At 36.7% G+C, this 19520-nt stretch overlaps 1 protein-coding gene across 7 annotated transcripts in view; it reads left to right on the forward strand.

Annotated features, from left to right (window-relative positions):
* Nucleotides 1-19520, forward strand: part of ARHGEF10 (Rho guanine nucleotide exchange factor 10) — a 233289-nt gene that overhangs the window by 70556 nt on the left and 143213 nt on the right. For 4 of the 7 annotated variants that reach the window (XM_043985031.1, XM_043985030.1, XM_043985033.1 and 1 more), the window contains 5 exons: nucleotides 443-730; nucleotides 6773-6839; nucleotides 11785-11861; nucleotides 14688-14744; nucleotides 19108-19271. In XM_043985031.1, coding sequence (XP_043840966.1) covers nucleotides 443-730; nucleotides 6773-6839; nucleotides 11785-11861; nucleotides 14688-14744; nucleotides 19108-19271 — 653 coding nt within the window. Of the gene's footprint in view, nucleotides 1-442; nucleotides 731-6772; nucleotides 6840-11784; nucleotides 11862-12898; nucleotides 13011-14687; nucleotides 14745-19107; nucleotides 19272-19520 lie in introns of those variants that run through there. The other 3 variants (XM_043985032.1, XM_043985035.1, XM_043985036.1) reach the window with 2 other exon arrangements.

Below are 19520 nucleotides of genomic sequence, written 5' to 3' on the forward strand. Positions count from 1 at the left end.
TTTGTTTCCAAAAATTTATCCCACCTTCGCAGTTAAGGTCACTTCCTTTGATAGCTCTCACTGGTTTAAAAAAATAACTTCTTGGGCTTCATCATAGGTATTAAGTTATATGTATAAAGGACTAAAAGCCTTTTTCAAAGCTCCAGGATGGCCTAACATCAGAAGTTAAGATTTGAGGGGGGCAGCTAGGTGGTACAATGGATAAAGCACAGGCCCTGAATTCAGGAAGACATAAGTTCAAATCCGACCTCAGGCACTTGACACTTACTAGCTATGTGACCCTGGGCAAGTCACTTAACCCTCATTGTCCCACAAAAAAAAAAAAATTTGAACTGGAGGTTTTTTACTTTTCCCATTCCTAGACAGACACTGAGAGAAATATTTGATGGGTATGATTATTCTATAACTTGAGACAATGAAGATTCTTCTTTTTCTTTCATAGGAGACAGTAATGAAGCTGGAGGAGACAATTTGCAAGTTGCAGAAGCTGGTAAACTAGCTGTACCCATGAAAGTAAATCCCTATTCAGTTATCAATATTACACCATTCCAGGAGAAGGAGCAATTGTCGCCAGATCTAAGTGCTGAAGAAGAAAGTTCAAGCCCCAGTGTGCCAAGTGTTTATTCCGTTCCTGTGCCTTGTGGTTATGCAGTTCCCTCCAATTTACCACTCATACTTCCAGCCTACTCTAGCCCCATCATCATTCGCACTCTCTCTGTGGATGAAGAAGGTAATTTTTATCTTCTATGTACAGAAGGAGAATTGATATGATTATTCTTGGTTATAAATCATATAATTTTACATTTAAAATTTTTAGGAATTTAAGAATCATTGACAAAGACAAATGCATCAATATTCAAAGAACAAAAAAGAATTGTATATGAAGTTGTATATTTATATTGTTTGTAAATTTTTAGGCATATATTAAATTTTAGAAGGAAGGAGTGAAATGATCCTCTTTGTGCTCCCTTCTTTTTTTTATCTTCTGTGTTTTTAAAAAGTTCTATTGATCTTTTCTTTCTTTAATTTTTTTATAGCATGTGTTACTACCCATTAACTTACTCCCTTCCCCTGCCCTGTCCAGTGTCCCCTTTCCCATCTACTCCCAACAACAACTCTTGCAACAAATAAGTATAATCAGGAAAAACAAAACAACATCTGAAGTGTACATCTCATTCTGAACCTCTAGTCTATCATCTCTCTTCCAAGAAATGGAGACATGGTTAATCATCAATCTTTTCCAGTCAAGAATGGTGTTTTGATCAGAGTTCTGAAGTCTTTCAGACTTATTATCCTTTACAGTATTGTGGTTTTCCCCAGTCTTTCAAAGAATTTGGTTTGGAAATAGTAGCAGACCTTGAATTGCTTTCTTTCTATGAAAGAAACACAAATACTCTTTTGGAGGGGGAAACATTTGTTAAAAGATTTAATTGTCTGAGAAATCTGTTCCTTCCAAGCACAAGTGATGTTTAACTGACCTATTTTCATGAAATGAAAGTACAATGAGTGAATCTGAAAGCAGTCAACATCTCTTGAATCTAATGGAGTTAGATCAGTGTGGCCAAACTGCTTAAATATCTTTTTTCAAAAATTGTAAAGTTCTCATTTTTAATTTCATTTTCAAGGAGGGAGGTATAATAAAACGTCTGTTGAACTGAGGTTGTGTCAGAAGGGAGTTTGTAATAAGCTATTGTGAGGCGAACCATTTCTAGTAATAACGTCATCTAAAGACTGGAGAGTCATTCTTTTTCAAATGTATGTAACTCCTACCAGCAGCTGGAGAAAAGAGTTGAGTATGTGTCTATGGTGAGAGAATAGGAAGGGAAAGGGGTTCCTTTTCTGTAAGAAAAAAACAAAAGTAACATTATCTTGATTGGGGAAAAAAAGAGCACAAGGAGATTTTTGCTTCCAAAGTATATTATGATCTGATATAGTCTGATATTATAGCCACTGATTGTTATAGAGAGATGGTTAGTAAAAACAGAAGAAATTAAGTAAGTGGTGACTACAGAGAGCCAGCATGGCTCATCAATAACAGATTGTGCCAGTCTAATAATACATGAAACAATGAACGAATGAATGAATTGCTTACTATATAGCAGGCACTGTGCTAAATATGAGGGATACAAATAATTTTTAAAAGAGATGGTGTCTGCCCTCAAAGGAGCTTACATTCTAATAGAGAAAGATGAGGGACATAGGGGAGGGGTCACTAGGGAGGTATATTTTGTTGGGGAGGTAGAAAGTGGAGGGATCAGGCAGATAGTAGGATGGTGTGGGTACATGGCTAGATGAAATATAAAGTAGAAGCACAGCCAATGGCTAGTCAGTGGGTATAGTGTGGGCTAATTTGCACTTTCTCAGTCAGGCTTCATAGAGAAAGTGGCCTGATATGGGGCTTTAAAGAATGAGAACTGATAGTTGTGAGGGCAGTTTTCAGTCTAGAGATCAGGAATAAAGTTTGAAAATTCAACAAGGTAGGAGAAGTCAGGACAAATGTAGGAAACAGCAGTTACTCCAATTTGGCTATAATATATAGTATGTGAAGGGTGATAGTGTCAAATAAAGCCAAAAAAGGTACATTAAAGTCAGGCAACTCTATGCCTATGCTTTGCCTAAAGAATAAAATATGGACTTTTAGTCTAGCATTCAAAGACCTCTACAATTTGGTTCTGACTTTTCTTTTTGGCCTTATTTCACACTACTCCTCTTTAAACAATTTGTGTTCTAGCCAAACTGGATTTGTTGCCCTAATTCTATTTTTCCTTCTTCTATTTACATGAATTTTCAGTCTCATTCCCTCATGCCTGGACTCGAATCCCTCTGCCATCCATCTAACTGTTAAAATCCTTTCTAACAGACCCAACTGAGGCTTCCTCTATGCATCCTGATTTCCCTATTTCCTATACCCTAAAGTGATCTTTTTCTCCTCCTATCTCTCATGACTGGCCTTTGTTGAAATAATTTTGACTGACTAGCCTAATTTTGGGGGACTAATCTATGGATGACTAATCTGTGGACTGTTGACTCACTGGTTATCCTACTGCTATTAACTTAGCATGGGCCATTTATAAAGTTCCACCACACTGCCCCACTCCCAAAATTGATAAGCAAAGGATTAAGAATGCTCTTAACTAAATAATCAAAGTAGAGTTTATTTATGAGATACTATTTAAACATAAAAATACAGGGAAATAAAATGTACAACCTGACTGCATTGCAGTGTGTCTCTTTCCACTGCATTTCTTTCCCACCTGCTGCACCTGGAACTTCTAATATTGTCCGCCCAGTCTCTCTATCTTGTCCTTTGGCCTCCAGTCCTCCTGCCCTTCCTCTGAGTCTAACCCCCAGGTCTATATATAATCTTTCTTTTCTCCACTCAAATCTTGGGACTTTTTGCACCCACACACCAAGCTAATCCACCAGTCAGGGCTATGGCTGGGGCTGGGAGGACACTTGAACATCCCATGCCTCAGCACAGGCTACGCCAGAGCCTGGCCTGGACAAGCCCAGGATCTCTCGGATAGCTCTGCTCAGGGTGGAGGGAGCTAGCGCTCCCTTCCCCCAGCTGTCTGACCTGGCATCTTGTACAGCCCACGGGGCTTTTTGGCTCAGCTGAAGCAGAGGGGGAGGGGCACCAGCACCTCTCACACAGGAGAGACCCTGAGGGCCTAAGGCTTTCTAATCTCAGCCTAAAGGTAGGGTCCCGAAATCAAAATAAATTTCCACACCTTATAAAATCAATCATATCAACTAGTCTTATAGTTATTTGTTTGCTTTCATAATCTATGCCTTTTACTAGACTATAAGTTCCTTAAGAGAATAGACTATGCCATTTTTTTTACCTTTGTACCCGTAGCATCTAACACAGTGTCTTCTATGCAGTTAGGTGTTTGCCAAATATTTATTTAATTAAATCTTGAATTAATTCTTTAGAAGGAATTTCTAAATAAGATTGATATTTAATAGTAGCTGAATAACTATTATAATTTTCCTTAAAATGTCTTTAAATATATATTATTACCAGGGACAGCTAGGTGGCACAGTGGATAAATCACCAGTCCTGTATGCAGGAGGACCTGAGTTTAAATGCAGCCTCAGACACTTGACACTAGTGACCCTGAGCAAGTCACTTAACCCTCATTGCCCTGCAAAAAAAACCCCAAAATCAAACAAAAATATATATTATTACCTTTGTAATTTATAGCTAATAAATAAGTTCCCTAAATGAATCAATTAGTGTGCATTTATCAAGTGTCTCTTGTGTGCAAGGCACTGTGCTAGATGCTATAGGTCCAAAGACAAAAATACAATAGTCTCTACTCTTATAAAATTTCTATTTTATCAGAGGAAACAACATATATACGCATTAATATATATGAAATAAAAACAAAATTTGGAGGGGTGGAATTAGCATCTTCCTGACTCTCAAGTTCAGTGTCCTAATTATTGTACCATATTGCCTCTTAACCTGTATGAGCAATAACAAGAAGGCAAGTTGAGCTGGACCATCACTTGGGTAAAAGGAAATAACATAAAATAAGACTGGTTGTAGTCAGATTATGAAGGGTTTTAAATGCCACAGAGGAATTTGTATTTGGTTTTAGAGAAATAGGGAATCATGGGAGCTTATTAAGTAGGGGAGAGATATGGTCAGATATGTGCTTTGGGAATATCCCTGGCACCATTATAGAGGATGTTTTGGAAAGAGGAGGGAATTGAGTCAGATAAATCAATAATATAGATGAGAGGTGATCAAGGCCTATTTTAGGGCCATTGGTCATGTGAATAAAAAGATAGTAATACTGTATTAATTATAAGAAATTGCACAGGACTTTCGTATAGCTCTCAAATTTTACTTTCTGAGTCTGGCTGTGATTGAGGGAATTTTAGCATGGTTTACAATATTAATGTACTCCTATAGTAAGCAAATAATACAATATTGATAATAAAATTATTTGTAATGAAGAATAAAATGTATACAAGTACATACTTCAATCTTAATACAATAATTTTTTATGTTATATTAATAGATTTTTTTTCTTTTGATCCTAACATTAGATTACATCAGTCTAGGGGACTTCCTGGTGAAGAAACTCCTTCTTTCAGTATAGGCCAACAGCTGTTCTGAATGTTATAGTTTTAGAGAGTTGCCTGGGGAAGTGAGAGATTAAGTGACTTGCTCAGGATGACACTGCCACTGTGTGTCACTTGTCTCCAAGGCTAGCTCTTTCTCCACTGGACATTAAATAATGATCCAAACTGCGTTGAGGCCTTGAAGCTTTTCTGTCTTCTGAAGTTTTTTAGGGGTATGTGTGCTGTTGTCCACTGTTTATTTTTTTCCAGATTGTCTCTCCTTTCTGCCCTTGCTTGGATGGATGGCAGTTTGTGGGCATTCACTGAGACAATCTGGTCGACCCTATGCTTTGCACAGAAGCAGTTCTGGGTTTACTCTGTTACTAGCCTTTTAATATCATAACCATTGAACCTAGTGTCCTGACTCAAAAAGTAGTACCTAAATGAAGAGTTCTTAACCTGAGGCTATCAACTTGAATGGGAGAAATTACGTCTTTATTTCAATACATTTGGTTTCCATTGTAATTCTATGTATTTTGTTTTAGGCATTTAAAAATCTTATTTTGAGAAAGGGTTCATAGACCTTATCATACTACCATAGGGGTCCATCACACACACACACACACACACACACACACACACACACACACACAAAGATTACAAATGCCTGATCTACACCAAGTGAAATAATTTTTTCCTGACATAGAAAATTAAAAGTGAGCAGTTGTTATAACCGATCTAAGAACTCAGGAAAGAGGGAACTTAGCTACTGCCTCAACTTTCAAAGCAAATGTATTGTTGAAAACAACAAAGATAAGACTCTTTGGCCTGGATTCTCTTAAGGAGATATGAAGGAGGTTGGTTATGTGTTGAGCATTTAGGAGACGAGTGAACCAAAATTGTTCTCTAGATCAACCTTGTTATCTTTCTTTCAGTCATGAAAAAAAAAAACACATTAGCCCTTAACAATTTTGCAAAAATTGTTCAAATCTCACCTCAGAAATTTACTAGCTGTGTGAGACAAGTCACTAAACCCCTTAAACATCTGGGACCATCTCCAATGGTTCTGATGTATATCTTGCCACTGAACCCAGATGGCTTTGGAGGAGAGAGTGAGGTCGGTGACCTTGCACAGCCCTCCCTCACTTAAATCCAATTCAGTGCAAGTCATGATACTGGGTGATGTCATGGTCCTCTTCAGGAGTGAAGGACAAAAACAACAATTATGGTTGGGAACTTTTTATGGCCAAAGAATGTTTGATTGAGTACTTTTGCTTCCCTCAGCCTTATGATGTAGAGCATTTTGGATTTATTTTAGTTTATATATAGCCACGATATTTGCCTTTAAACATTTTTTCCTGGTGGAATTTTTCCTTGGTGTCATTCAGTTCTAGCCATTAACTGATGAGGGCCAATAAAGTATTCCTTAGGGCACAGTGAACCAGAGCTGTCACAGGATAAAGATTAGGATACTGGTGGCTGGGCATGGATTTAGAAAGAAGGGAAGTGGTTCTACCTGTTGGTTCAAAGAAGAGGCCTGCAGTTTATGTCTAAGCAATCACATCATAGACTACCCTGGCCAGTACAGAGGTAGACTGCTCTTTTGTTTTGTTTTGTTTTTACTAATCTTTCTGCCTTGCTTATTCCACAGAATAGGACACAGAATAACTATGAATTTTTCTGTTTTTTTTTCTAGTAGATACACAGGAGATGACAGAAGAGTCCCATTTCAATTCTTTAAGTTCAGAGGATCCTCCAAACAGGTATCAATGTCCAATACATACATACCTACATACCTACATACATATATACATATGGATATACACATGTGTATTTATTTGAATTATATATTTTAATTGGATTTATTTGATGCTATTTTCTTTGAAAACTTGAATACAAATTATTATAACTTGCTTTCTTTCTTCCTTCTACAGTTCTAAATTCCCAAACCTTCACCTCTTGGCTTATGTAAAAAAAGCAGATGATTCTCAAAAAATATTATTGGGTATCACTTATCTCTTGACATTTTCATATCTCCTCTAGTTACAAATGCCTTCTGGACATTTTTACCTAGAGTCCCACCATTGTCACAAACTCAAAATGTTTAAAACCCAATTCCTGACTCATATTTCCTTCTTTGTGAACATTTTTGGGCAACTTGCCCAATCATCTAGGCTTGAAATTTTGATGTCACCTTGACTTCTCTCATTTCTCACCCTCTTCCATTCAGTCACTAAGTTGTATCTATTCTTTCCTCACAAAGTTCCTTCAAATATTGTCCCATTCCCCTGTCACAATGTTAGCTGGCTTAGACCCTTATATAATGCCTAGACAATCTCAATAGCTTTCTATGTTGTCTCACTGTTTCTACTCTTCTCCTGCATTCCACAGCCCTTTAACCCTCCCCAAATCCAGCTCCCCTACCTTTCCAGAATTATAATAAATTACCCTCTTCCCCTCACTCTATGGTCCATCCAAGATGGTCTTCTTGCTGCTGTTCCTCACACTTGACACTCCATCCCTGGCTTTGGCTAGTTTGTTCTGGTCATTAGTCATGCTTCGAATGCTTTCATCTTCACCTCTCTTCCTTAGAGTCCTTAGTCTCCCTCAAAGTTCAGTTTAAGTATTACTTTCTACTTGAATCCTTTGCTGAGTCCCCAGCTATTAATGCCTTCACCTCTAAAATTACCTTGTGTTTATTTCATATAAATTTTTATATATATAGACCATCTGCTTTGATTGAGTGTAAGCTCTTTGAAAGCAATCACTTTCATTTTTTTCTTCATCCCTTTCCTCCCCAAGGCCTAGCACAGTATCTGGCACATGGGAATAGAAAATAGAGACTAGGCCTATGATTTCATTGGTAGAGTGAATTCCCAGGTGAGGAAACCTCACCAATGCAGGTTGGCACATTCTTTGCAGTGTATAGTCTTAGAAAATTCCCTAAGCCATTGAGAGATTAGGTACTAAAGATCACAGAACCAGTATGTTCTTAGAGAAGATATTTGAACCCGAGTCTTTTTGGATTCTAGGCTGATTATCAACTTTATTGTGCTTCCTCTGATGTGCCTGACACTTTGTAGTCACTTAATAAATGTTTATTGATTGGTTGATCACACTACAAATGTCTGTGATCAGTCACATCATCCTCAGATTTAAAAATTCTCACTAGCACCCAATTGTCAATCAATAGCCAATAATAATTAGTCATTTAACAATAATTTTTAATGCACCACCAAAAAATAATGCATCCATGTAGTCTTAGGAGGAAGGAAACATTTTTTCCTACATAATATTTATAGCCAAATAAATTATGTGGGATACAGTTATGTAGTGCAAGCTACATCCTGACATGCTGCTGAGAAAATTCTCTGTTCATGGGAGACATTCTTACCTATCTCCTAACCACTACTTTCTAACCAATACTTCTTCAATCAACACCATTTAATAAAACTTCATTTTCCTCTGAGGACATAATATATATTTTAACCTTCTCCGTTAGAAGCAACTCCCCCCTTCCCCTTCCAGGGTCAGAAAGATGGACTGCCATATTCCCCATTCCCTAATGACACTTCTGGGCCATCTTTCTATCTTTGTCTCTAAATCTTTCTTCTTTTGAATCGCATGTATTTATATAACCCTTTGCTTATTTTTCTTGGTGTTATCTGATCTTTAGGCCACTTGCCAAAATCTCTAAAAAGCTTTAGGGCTTTCATGATGATTTTCCTGATACTACAACCCCTACTATAAATACTCAGGCACATTAATATTTATGTTGACCACCCCTCTCATATCCTGACTATATGATTCCTGGGCTTTCCTTAATTTCACTTTGGAAAGATCAGTCGACTGGGAATCAGGGACCAAGGTTCTGATCCTGGTTTTATAACTTAATCTGTTTTGTCACCTTGGGTAGGTCATTTCCTAATTCTAGGACTCATTTTCCTTATCAATAAAATGAAGGGTTTATGTAATGTGATTTCTAAAATTTTTTTATCCTATGCCTTTAAAAATATACATATGTATATAGAAATATTTTCCATAAACCAATATTTATTTAGACTGAGTTCTTGGAGGTCTTCGGGAGAGTATAACCCTCAACTATATCTAGATGAAGGGTTGAACTTTGAATGTGTTACCAATTCAAATAATTTTTGCTTTTGTATCAGCCAAGGCTTGGCACACATGCTTTTGCTATTTGTGAATAAATTCTTTCTTCTTGAAAGTGTTTGTTTTTTTTTTTTAAGTGAGGCAATTAGGGTTAAGTGACTTGCCCAGAGTCACACAGCTAGTAAGTGTTAAGTGTCTGAGGCTGGATTTGAACTCAGGTACTCCTGACTCCAGGGCCAGTGTTCTATCCACTGCACCACCTAGCTGTCCCCTTGAAAGGAGTTTTTTAAAGTTTGGTGGTTTTTTTTGTTTTTTTTTTTAGGTAAGAAGGCTATATTTTGAGAATACTACATGAGCACCTTTAAAATTAGAAACTTGAAGCCTTTTCAGGCATAAAGCCTTTATTTAGGTAATTTAATATCTGATATATTTTGATACAAAACATCATTTTTAGGACTTCATTTTTTGTTATAATGAACAAAATATATTTAACTGGAAATGAGAACTATTAAAAATGAGAATGATTTCTTCACAGTAGAATGTAAGTTGTTTGAGGGTAGGAACTGCTTTACTTTAGTATTCCTATTTTCTAGCACAGTGCTTGACAATGAGGAGAGATCTATAAGTGCTTGTTTTATTTCATTAATTTTTATTTAAATGTGATTACATGTTTATTTATATTCAACTTTGAAAATGCCACTTTTTTTTGGAGGGCGACCAGACATCATTTTATTGATGTAATCAGCTATTGGATGAAGAAACTTTCTTTACTTAATGCAATTGGCACCTGCTTTGCAACTTATTTTTGGAACTGGAGCATGGAGAGTTAAAGTGATTTGATTAGGGTCATACAACCAGTATGAGTCAAAAGTAAGGCAGTAAGGTGGTGCAGTGGATAGAGCAGGGGGGCCTGGAGTCAGGAAGACTTGTCTCTCTGAGTTCAAATTTGTAAAATGAGGGAGACGTGTATATCCTTTGAAATCCCTTGCAGGTTGAAATCTATGATCTTATGATCTCAATATAATTTCCACTCATTAATAAAATCAAGTTTGAATCTTGCCCAAGATACTTTCTAATTGTGTGAACTTGGGCAAATGACAAAACTTATCTCAGCCTCAGTTTCCTTATTTATAAAATGAAACATTTGGACTCAATTACTTCTGAAATTACTTCTAGCTCTAGATCTATGATACTAGAATCCTCAGGTGCTATACGTATAAGTGGTAAAAAAAAAAATAAAGTGGTAAATGAGTTCAAAGAATGGGGAAAATCAGTGTGAACTGAATTGGCAGAAGAAAAACTTGTGGAAGAACTGGAACTTGAGCTGATTTATGAAAGAAAGGTTTTTCTTTCATGGGGAGAGAGAGCAAAGGAGAAGGAAATTCTGGGTGGGGAAAGCCCCATGAGGCTGAGAGAGGTTTTATGACTTGCCCAGATTCACACAACTACAAAGTGTCTTAGGCAGGAATGAAATTTAAGTCTTCCTAGCTTAAAGTCAACTGCATCACTTGGTTCATGTTTGTATGTGTCTCCTCTATGAGATTGTCAGCTCCTGTAATGTCAAAGACTGTCTAATATTTCTCTGGGGGGGGGGGCAATGAGAGTTAAGTGTCTTGCCCAGGGTCACACAGCTAGTAAGTGTCAAGTGTCTGAGGCAGGATTTGAACTCAGGTCCTCCTGAATTCAGGGCCTGTGCTTTATCCACTGCACCACCTAGCTGCCCCTAATATTTCTTTCATGGTTTTTTCAATGCCTTATTTTTTGTTATGCCCCAAATAGGCACTCAAATACTTAATTTTATTAATGAATGGAAATTAGATTGAGAACATAATAAAATCATAGATTTCGACCTGGAAGGGATTTCAGAGGACATATAGGCCTTTCACCTCATTTTACAAATGAGTAAATTGAAGCTGAGAGATGTTGTGACTCGAGGTCAAACAGTTTATAAGTGATGGGATCGATATTTAAATTTAAAGCCTATAACACAAATCCAGTGTTTTTTCCACCACACAACACTGATGTTGTTAGCAAAAATTATGATTTGGCTTAATTTGCCCAAAAGTATCTAAAGGCTACTTGGTATTGTTGAGAGAGCACTGACTTGAAAGAAATGGGTTCAAGGCCCCAACTCTACCATTTTTTTTTTTTTACTCAGTGAAATTCGGTCATATTACAGTTTTAGAGATTGTAAATTATCTCTTTGGTTAAATAGAGGTGATGCTACTGATATCACCTACCTCTCAGGACTGTTTTAGGAAAATACAATATAAACTCTAAAGTTCTCTTTAAAAAATAATCTTATGGGGGCAGCTAGGTGGTGCGGTGGATAGAGCACTGGCCCTGGAGTCAGGAGGACCTGAGTTCAAATCAGACACTTAACACTTACCAGCTGTGCGACCCTGGGCAAGTCGCTTAACCCCAATTGCCTCACTTAAAAAAAATAATCTTATGGTTGTGATATATTATGATATAATCATAATATATGATTATGATATAAAACAAAGACTTGGCCATGTGGTGAGTTATGAGATGAAGAGTCTCCATTGCTAGGTGATGTTATTGAATATTAATACTGTTTTGTCATTTATTTTTAAGTGAAGAACAGGTTAATAAAGAAGACAGTCCTCTAGCCAAGTGGGTTGCAGATCCTGCCAATACAGCATGGATGGAAAGTGAGTGTCATAAAAAACAGCTCCAAAGAAGATGTTGAATGGAAAGTTCACTGACAAAATTGCTAAGAGATAGGGAAAATTTTCATCCATTTACTAAAAATGAAGCATTATAATAAACAGTCAGACTGAGATTCAGAAGAGAAGAAACCTTTTTCAATGATCCTAGGAAGCTAGTAGTTTGCTCAATACAGAATTACCTTCACAGGTGAAGGTGCTTTAGTTAAAGGGCATTCCAGGAACACAGCTCCTCCTGATTTTTCATTGCTGCTAGGAATTATGAAGCTCTAACCAATTTTAAAGATTATGGGTTTGTAATGTTCCAATTTCCAACCTACAGTCAACAGTAGATCTCCTGGAACATTCACAGGCTTTTTGTCTCTTTATTTGCCTTTGAACCAAATCCCTTTCATGGAAATTTATTCCCTTTTTTTTTTCTGGGAATAGGCTGGTCTATGTGGCAGACAGCATATGTAATCTTCTAGCCCACGTATAGTTTTTTAAGACTGAATACTTTTAGCTAGGTTGTTTTTAAGGGTTGTGAGATTTTCTTTCCCCCTTTAGTAGAAAAATAAAAATTGTTCCCTAATTACTCCTTTTGTTATTTGCTGGCCCACTAATCTCCGTGTAATTGGCTTGTGTGATTGACTTACAAGGTAGAACCATCTTAGTTATCCATAATTATTAAATGATCTTCTGGGATGTTTCACTCTGGGTTTTAATTATGACACTGTCAAAACAAAAAACCTGTCCTAATTGGATGATTCTGCTCCAGGGATATTAAATCAGCATCAATTTACCATAAAATTATGGACATGCTATTCCAAAGCAGTTTAATTCCAAAGCTAAATTAATCTGAATTTTCTTCCTTTAGTCATTCCTCCTTTCTGGATGACAGCTAATTAGAAGGGCTACATTTTAGCACAAACATCAAACTGGCATTACTTCAACAGCAGCAAACAGTAGCCATGCAGGGCAGTGGAAAGAATGCTGAATCAGTAGGCAGGGTCCTTAGCTTCTCATCCTCCTTCTCTAACCAGCTCGTCATGTGAGCCAGAACAAGTCACTTTCCTAACCTGGGCTGCAGTGTTCTCATCTATAACATGAGGAATCTTAATCTTCACGACCCCTATCAACTCTTCAGAAACAAAAGTACTGCATGTTATTAAACAAGGATTAATATTCTCTTATATGTAAAGTATGATGGCAAGAAGGGGATAGGTCATGGTCTCTGTATGGTAATAGCTTTCTCTAGATCCTATTTAATTTAGTTTAAATATTTAAATGTTGAAGCAGTAAGGGAGAAAAAACCAAAACAAAGCATGGTTTCTTTTAAAATAGATAGGACACCTGCTCATTGGGATTAATCCAAAGTTAAAACAATCAGGATTGTTAAGGGTCTTAAGACCATGCCACGATAGCATCAGCTGAAGTAACTAGGGATTTTAGTATGGTCAAAAGTCTTGAGGTGGGATGGTGGTAGGGGAATGTGATAGCTATCTTCAGATATTTGAAAGACTCCCTTCTGGTAGAGAAATCAGTCTCGTTCTTGGTGCCAGAGGGCAGACCTAGGAAGGATAAAGGATGGCTTGACCTGAGCACATTCTTTCTAAAAATCAGAACTCTCTATAAGTGGAATGAAGTTCATTGCCCTAGAAAGCATTTGGTTCCTCTATAGTAGAGGTCTTCTAGCTAGGGTTTGGAGAATGGACTGAGTATATTATAGGATAGATTCTTAGTTAGTTTGAGACTTTTTGTACACACCATAAAAAGATAATATTATAAAATAGCACTATGCTCTAATCTGGAGGATGTATTATGCAGATATTTTAAAACAGGGTTACAGTTAAGACAATGATTTTGATTACAAGGAGGAGTAATTGTTAGATGTATTTTAAAAATAATTTTTTGCCCATTTTTCGACATAATTCCCTGATGGATGCTAGTACTGTTATAACCTGGTGTGAGCTTTTGTTGGGGCTTGTTTTGTAGGATTTCAAGCACTTAATTGGCTTTTGTTGATTTTCACCTTAAAGCTGGCATCTTTGGAACTTGGCTTTCCTCTCCAAAACCTCCTTCGCCTCTTTTGATATTCTTCATCAACTCTCAGACATTACAATCATAAAAAACCATGACATTCCCTCCAGAAACACCACTGAGTTCATTGCAGATTTCTTCTGGGGAAAATATTCTCTCTAGATTTGGAAATCAGAGGATCTGAATTCATATTCTTCCTCTTATGATTGTTGCAAGGTGACCTGGAACAAGTCATTTGTTGGGGCCCAATTTCTGCATCTATAAAATGAGAAGGTTCGAATAGATGGTCTCTAAGGTTATGGGATGGTCCCTTTTAGTTTTCGATCTTTGATATTATGATGATGCTTTTGATGCTTTCAAATTAAATGCCAGCATGTACTTTATCCAGGAACTAAGTATGTGGGGGAAGAGATAACATTTTTGTCAAAGGGTGTAGCACAGTCCAACTACTACTGATCTACTTAATGTTGTGGCCATATGTCCATCAAAATATTATACTGCTTACTGCCTCAGGGAAGGGGGAGGGGAGGGAGGGAAGGAGGGATAAAAAATGGAACCCAAAACGATAAATAAAAATGTTTATTACAAACATAAACAAATAAATAATGAAAAAAAAATTTAATTATACTGCTAACATGGTGATTTCTATATATGGTACACTCACTCATATATGGCCTTCTTGACTTAACTTTTGAAAAAGCCTTAATTTGTTTTAGAAAGTTTAACATAAAATGTAAATAGCACCAAACTGCTCTTGCCTAGGTTTTAAATGTATTTCTTTTATTGTTTTAGACCCAGAAGAAGTGATTTATGATGATGTTCCAAGAGAAAATTCAGACTCAGAACCAGGTTTGACGAGTGTAAATTATATGTGGGATAATCATCCTAACATCCCCCTCCCCCATATACATCCATGTAATCGATTACTTTGACAATCGATCTATACATGTTTGTATTTCATGATAGCTTATTAGAACTTATAGTTTTGTATCTTCTCTTTCTCTCCTTTCTTTTTATTGAATTTTGGTTCTGTTACTTACTATCTTTGTTACCATGGGCAAGGCAGTATGGTGCACTAGTTAGAACCCTGTTCTTAAAGTAAGAAACACATAAGTTCCAGTATTGCCTCAAACACTTACCACTTACATGACTGGATAAATCGTTTCACCCCTCTGAACCTTGGCTTCCTCATTTGTAAAATGTGAATCATATATTCTGACAACTAAATGAGAGAGAGTGTGCATGTAAAGTGCTTTGCACACATTAAAGTGGCCGTGTGGATATGAGTTGTTGATGTTATTATTATTATTCTTCCCAGGATTCAATTTCCTCATGGAAGGAGTCATACTAGGTGGTCTTTAAGGCCATTCTTGCTTCTAAATTTTATTTAGGACTCTCTAGAATTGCAGATACCATTGAATATAATTTTCTAAGTCTTAGTAGGCAAGACTGACCAAACATAGCTCTCTGACTTAAGTCTACTGGACTTACTGACTGTAGTGTCCAATGTATTTATGAGTGAGAATGCTGCTAAAAGTTGCCTAAGGCAAAATCTGATCTCTTAGGGAATAACAATGGGCTCTGTGTGAGATCTTTCATTCCTCTGCCACTAGGTAAAGGTACTGAGGGGTCTCTAACCAGCTGAATGATCTCAGTTAGGAAGGAAACTGCCCAGAGCCAAATTCCAAAACTATTGTGCTTAGATGACACACAGATTGATTTCCTGTCAAACTAAGAAGAACTTGCAAACCAGTGGAGTTGTTGGGAAAAACAGATGCCACTGGCTGACTTGAGATGTTTGTCCTGCCAGTGAGAGAAGCCCTTTGAATCCTGATCCCTTATGGGACTCAAATCATTCCCTTCGGACTTGACATTGCATAAAGATGCTCTTCCAAGCCTTCTTATAGCCCAAGTCAACAAACATTTATTAAATACCTATTATTTGTTAGGGACTGGGCTAAGAGCTGGGGATACTAAGAAAGGTAAAAGACAGTCCTGGCTCTCAAGGAACTCACAGTATAGTTAGTGTGACTGTACTTGTTAAAACCATGTTAATTTTTTTGGTAGATGACATGGCATTGCTGAGAGGAGTCATTGCCCTTGTTCTTCACAAAGCTGTGGTAGGGAGAGCACAAAAGACTTTGAATAGAAGTGCTGAAAAGGAAAAACAGTTTTACAAGAAAGTTTAGATATAATTTTCAACAGCTTAATCAGTAATTATTGATTGAATAATTATTGCAAATTTACTACTGTGCTAGGTCCATGGAGGAATATAGCAGAGACATAATGCCCATTCTCTCTCAATGACCCTGCACAGTATTTTATTGCACAACAGGATGATCACAAGTTCTGGAGGTGGAAGAACTGGGTTCAAATCCTGTGTTTGACACTATAAGGCCTTGGCAAAGTCATTTAATCTCTCTGGGTCCTCAGCATCTCAGTTTCCTCATCTATAAAATGATAGACATAGATTAGACTTTCCAGAGCTAAATCTAGGATTTTATGATCCTCATTGGAGTTATACCCCCCATACAGAGAAAAAAAATAGCAAACTGAACATTAGAGAATTTAAACCAGTGTTGTATAGAGTACCATAGGTACTTAAAAAGAGGAAAATTAGCGAAGACTGAAGTAATCTGAGAAACCCACCAGATTTAGAGCCAAAGGACCTGAGTTCAAGTCCTCTCCTACTTGCCTATATTGCTCTGGGAAAGCCACTTAATGTTTGGGCCTTGTTTCCTCCTCAGTAAAACAAGGGGGTTGAATTTCTAAAGTCCTGTCTGCCTCTAAATTTTCTTTGATCTTAATTGAGTCATCAAATCCTGGATTCCAAATATGTCAACTTTAAGCTACCAGGATGACAATTTTGATGAAATTAACCAGGCAAAGTCTCAGAGATTAAGTGATGGAGGTTAAAAAGGTAGCACGTGCCAGAGTCAGCATTAGAACCCAGGCTTTCTGACTCCAAATTCATCACCCTCTCTACTTCATCAGGCTGCCTAAGTGATCTTGGACAAGTTACTTTTTTCTCTGTGGGCCTCAGTTTCCTCATCTGTAAAATGAGACATGGACTAATTTCTTTTCCATTTTAAATACTGTGATCTACCTAAATGCCAATTAGAAAAATGCAATGATATTTTTATTTCAGAAAATATTGAAGAGGTGCCCTATGATGAAACAGCTCATTTTGTTGTTGTTGTTGTTTTAAACCAGGCATGTTTTGAAAATTCATTCTTTACTTTTCAGGATATTTGACTGGCAGTTTGAAATGTACATTATGCTTTTAGAAGAGTTAATGTGAATTTATGATGAAGCTGGAATAAGCTGATGTCTCAAAGAGTTATGATTATATGTCATGTTTAATTTGACTTGAAAAAGAAATTTCAGTTTTTAAAATGCAAAAATTCCAAATGTATTCAAATCTTTTCCTTTGTATATGCTTTTCTATGTGAGACTCTAATCTGCAGTGCTGCTTTGGTTATGGCTATTTTTAGTGGCTTGTGAAAGTATTCCTTACAAAAAGTTTAATTGAAACAACCCAAAGGATAGACTTAATTAGGGAAATGCCAGCAAGTTTTCACACTCTAGGAGTACCATTATCCTGCATAATTTTTCAATTGAAACTCATTCCAGAAGAAAACGTTACCCAAAATAGACATTTCTAACAATGCACTTGATAGATAATTGAAGCCAGAGCAGTGCTGATATTCTGGGCCTTTCAATGGGGCCTTCTTCTGGAAGCAAATTCTTTAAGAAGATAAATGATATGGAGTATTTGCTAAAGATAAGAGCCTACATGCTGTCTGCTGTGTAACAATTGAGTATAATTTTAGTCTGTTTTTTTTTTATGTTTTGAGGTTAGGGTGATATAGCACTGGAATTAGAGCCAGATAACCTGAATTTGATTTTTAGTTCTGCCCCCTTTCTAGCTGTATAATCATATAACTTCTCTGAACCTCAGTTTCCTCATTTGTAAAAAGAGGATGATTCTTGTCCAGCTTACCTGCTTTGAAAAGAAAATGTACATGAAATCTTGTTAAACTCCAAAGCATTACATGAGATCAGCTAATACTGTTATACTAGCTAGGATATTCACTGTCACCAATGAAAACAAATATGTTTACATATAGAGGCTGGCCCATTTTGAAATCAAAATGTTCACTATGGATGTAGATTATTTTCGTCGGATAAGGTTGTAGTTTTATTGGTAGGATCAGGAAGCAGAATTGCATACACATAGACCCCTGATTTTACTCTCTTTGCAGTGGTCAGTGACTATTCACTAACTCCTTCAATGAAATTGTTTGAATCAGGAGTTTGAGGAAGAAAATTTGCACCAGAGACTATTAGCACAAAATTCATAAACATTCAAACTGGTTCAAGTGAGAAATTCAGATACAATGCAGTGTAAACACAGCAAGGTTCTCTTCATGCCCATGGTCATATATTCAAACGAGGAGGAGAGCTGGGACTCTATTCTAAGTCTTCTGACTCCAAGTCCAGTGTTTTCCCACTAAACAGAGATGCCCCTTTATAGGGGCTCTAATGAGCAGTGATTCCCATTTAGTGGTTTGTGAACCCCTTAGGGGTTTGTGTTGATGGTCCAAGGGGTTCATGCTAAAAATTCTTTAATGTCATCTTAAGTAGTAAATAACTGTAAATAATATTATGAGTAGGATATTCACAACATACTTTTTTGTGGTGGTTGTTGAAAAGCATTCATAGAATTTAAAGCCTTGGGAACCACTATGCTAGAGGGAGAGTCTGAGAATTAGGAAGACTAGGGTTCAATATCTTTGACAAATACTGACTGTGTGACTGGGGAAATCACCTAACCATTCAATGCCACCAGATAACTGCTAAGCTACAAAGCAGGGGCTGATCTACGTTGGTAGACAGAATTTCCTTGTTGGGAAGTCCTTATGCCAATGAAATCACGAGTAATGTAATTATAAGTTTTGAATTGAAAGCCAAGGGTGGAGGCTTTCAGTTAATTTTAAGTTTCTCTGAATAATAAAAATGAAAGCATTTCCAGTTTTGTTCTTTGGAAGGAACTCCTCCAAAATCAGCATCTTACTTACTGTAATGAGGCATGAAATATTCCAAACCATATTGTAGAAAATTATAACTAGTTAAAGCTCATGTTTAAATGTAAATCCAAGTGACTTTCTGCGTTTTCATTTTCGTTCCATTTTGGTATTAATGCATGCAGAGGAAATGATTTATGATGATGTTGAGAATGGGGATGAAGGTGGAAACAGCTCTTTGGATTATGGGTGGAGTTCAAGTGAATTTGAAAGCTATGAAGAGCAAAGTGATTCAGAGTGCAAAAATGGGATTCCCAGCTCCTTTTTGCGAGGCAACCACAAAAAACAAGTATGTAACCAAAACACTTTGTTCATTCACATAGGATGGTCTCTTGCTTTTAAAAAATATTTATTTTAAAATATGCATTTTAATTCTCAAAGAATTTAAATCAAATTTTTTTAAATGGAAGTTTAAATATGGTGAATTCATGACATGGTACTCAAAGGATGAGTATATTTTACATATTAGATTAATTTGTGAAAGATGCTATTGAGTTTTCTTAAAACAAATCCATTTTAAATGTAATAGAGTAGATGA

The sequence above is a fragment of the Dromiciops gliroides genome, chromosome 2, assembly GCF_019393635.1.
Source record: "Dromiciops gliroides isolate mDroGli1 chromosome 2, mDroGli1.pri, whole genome shotgun sequence".
Classification (NCBI taxonomy): domain Eukaryota; kingdom Metazoa; phylum Chordata; class Mammalia; order Microbiotheria; family Microbiotheriidae; genus Dromiciops; species Dromiciops gliroides.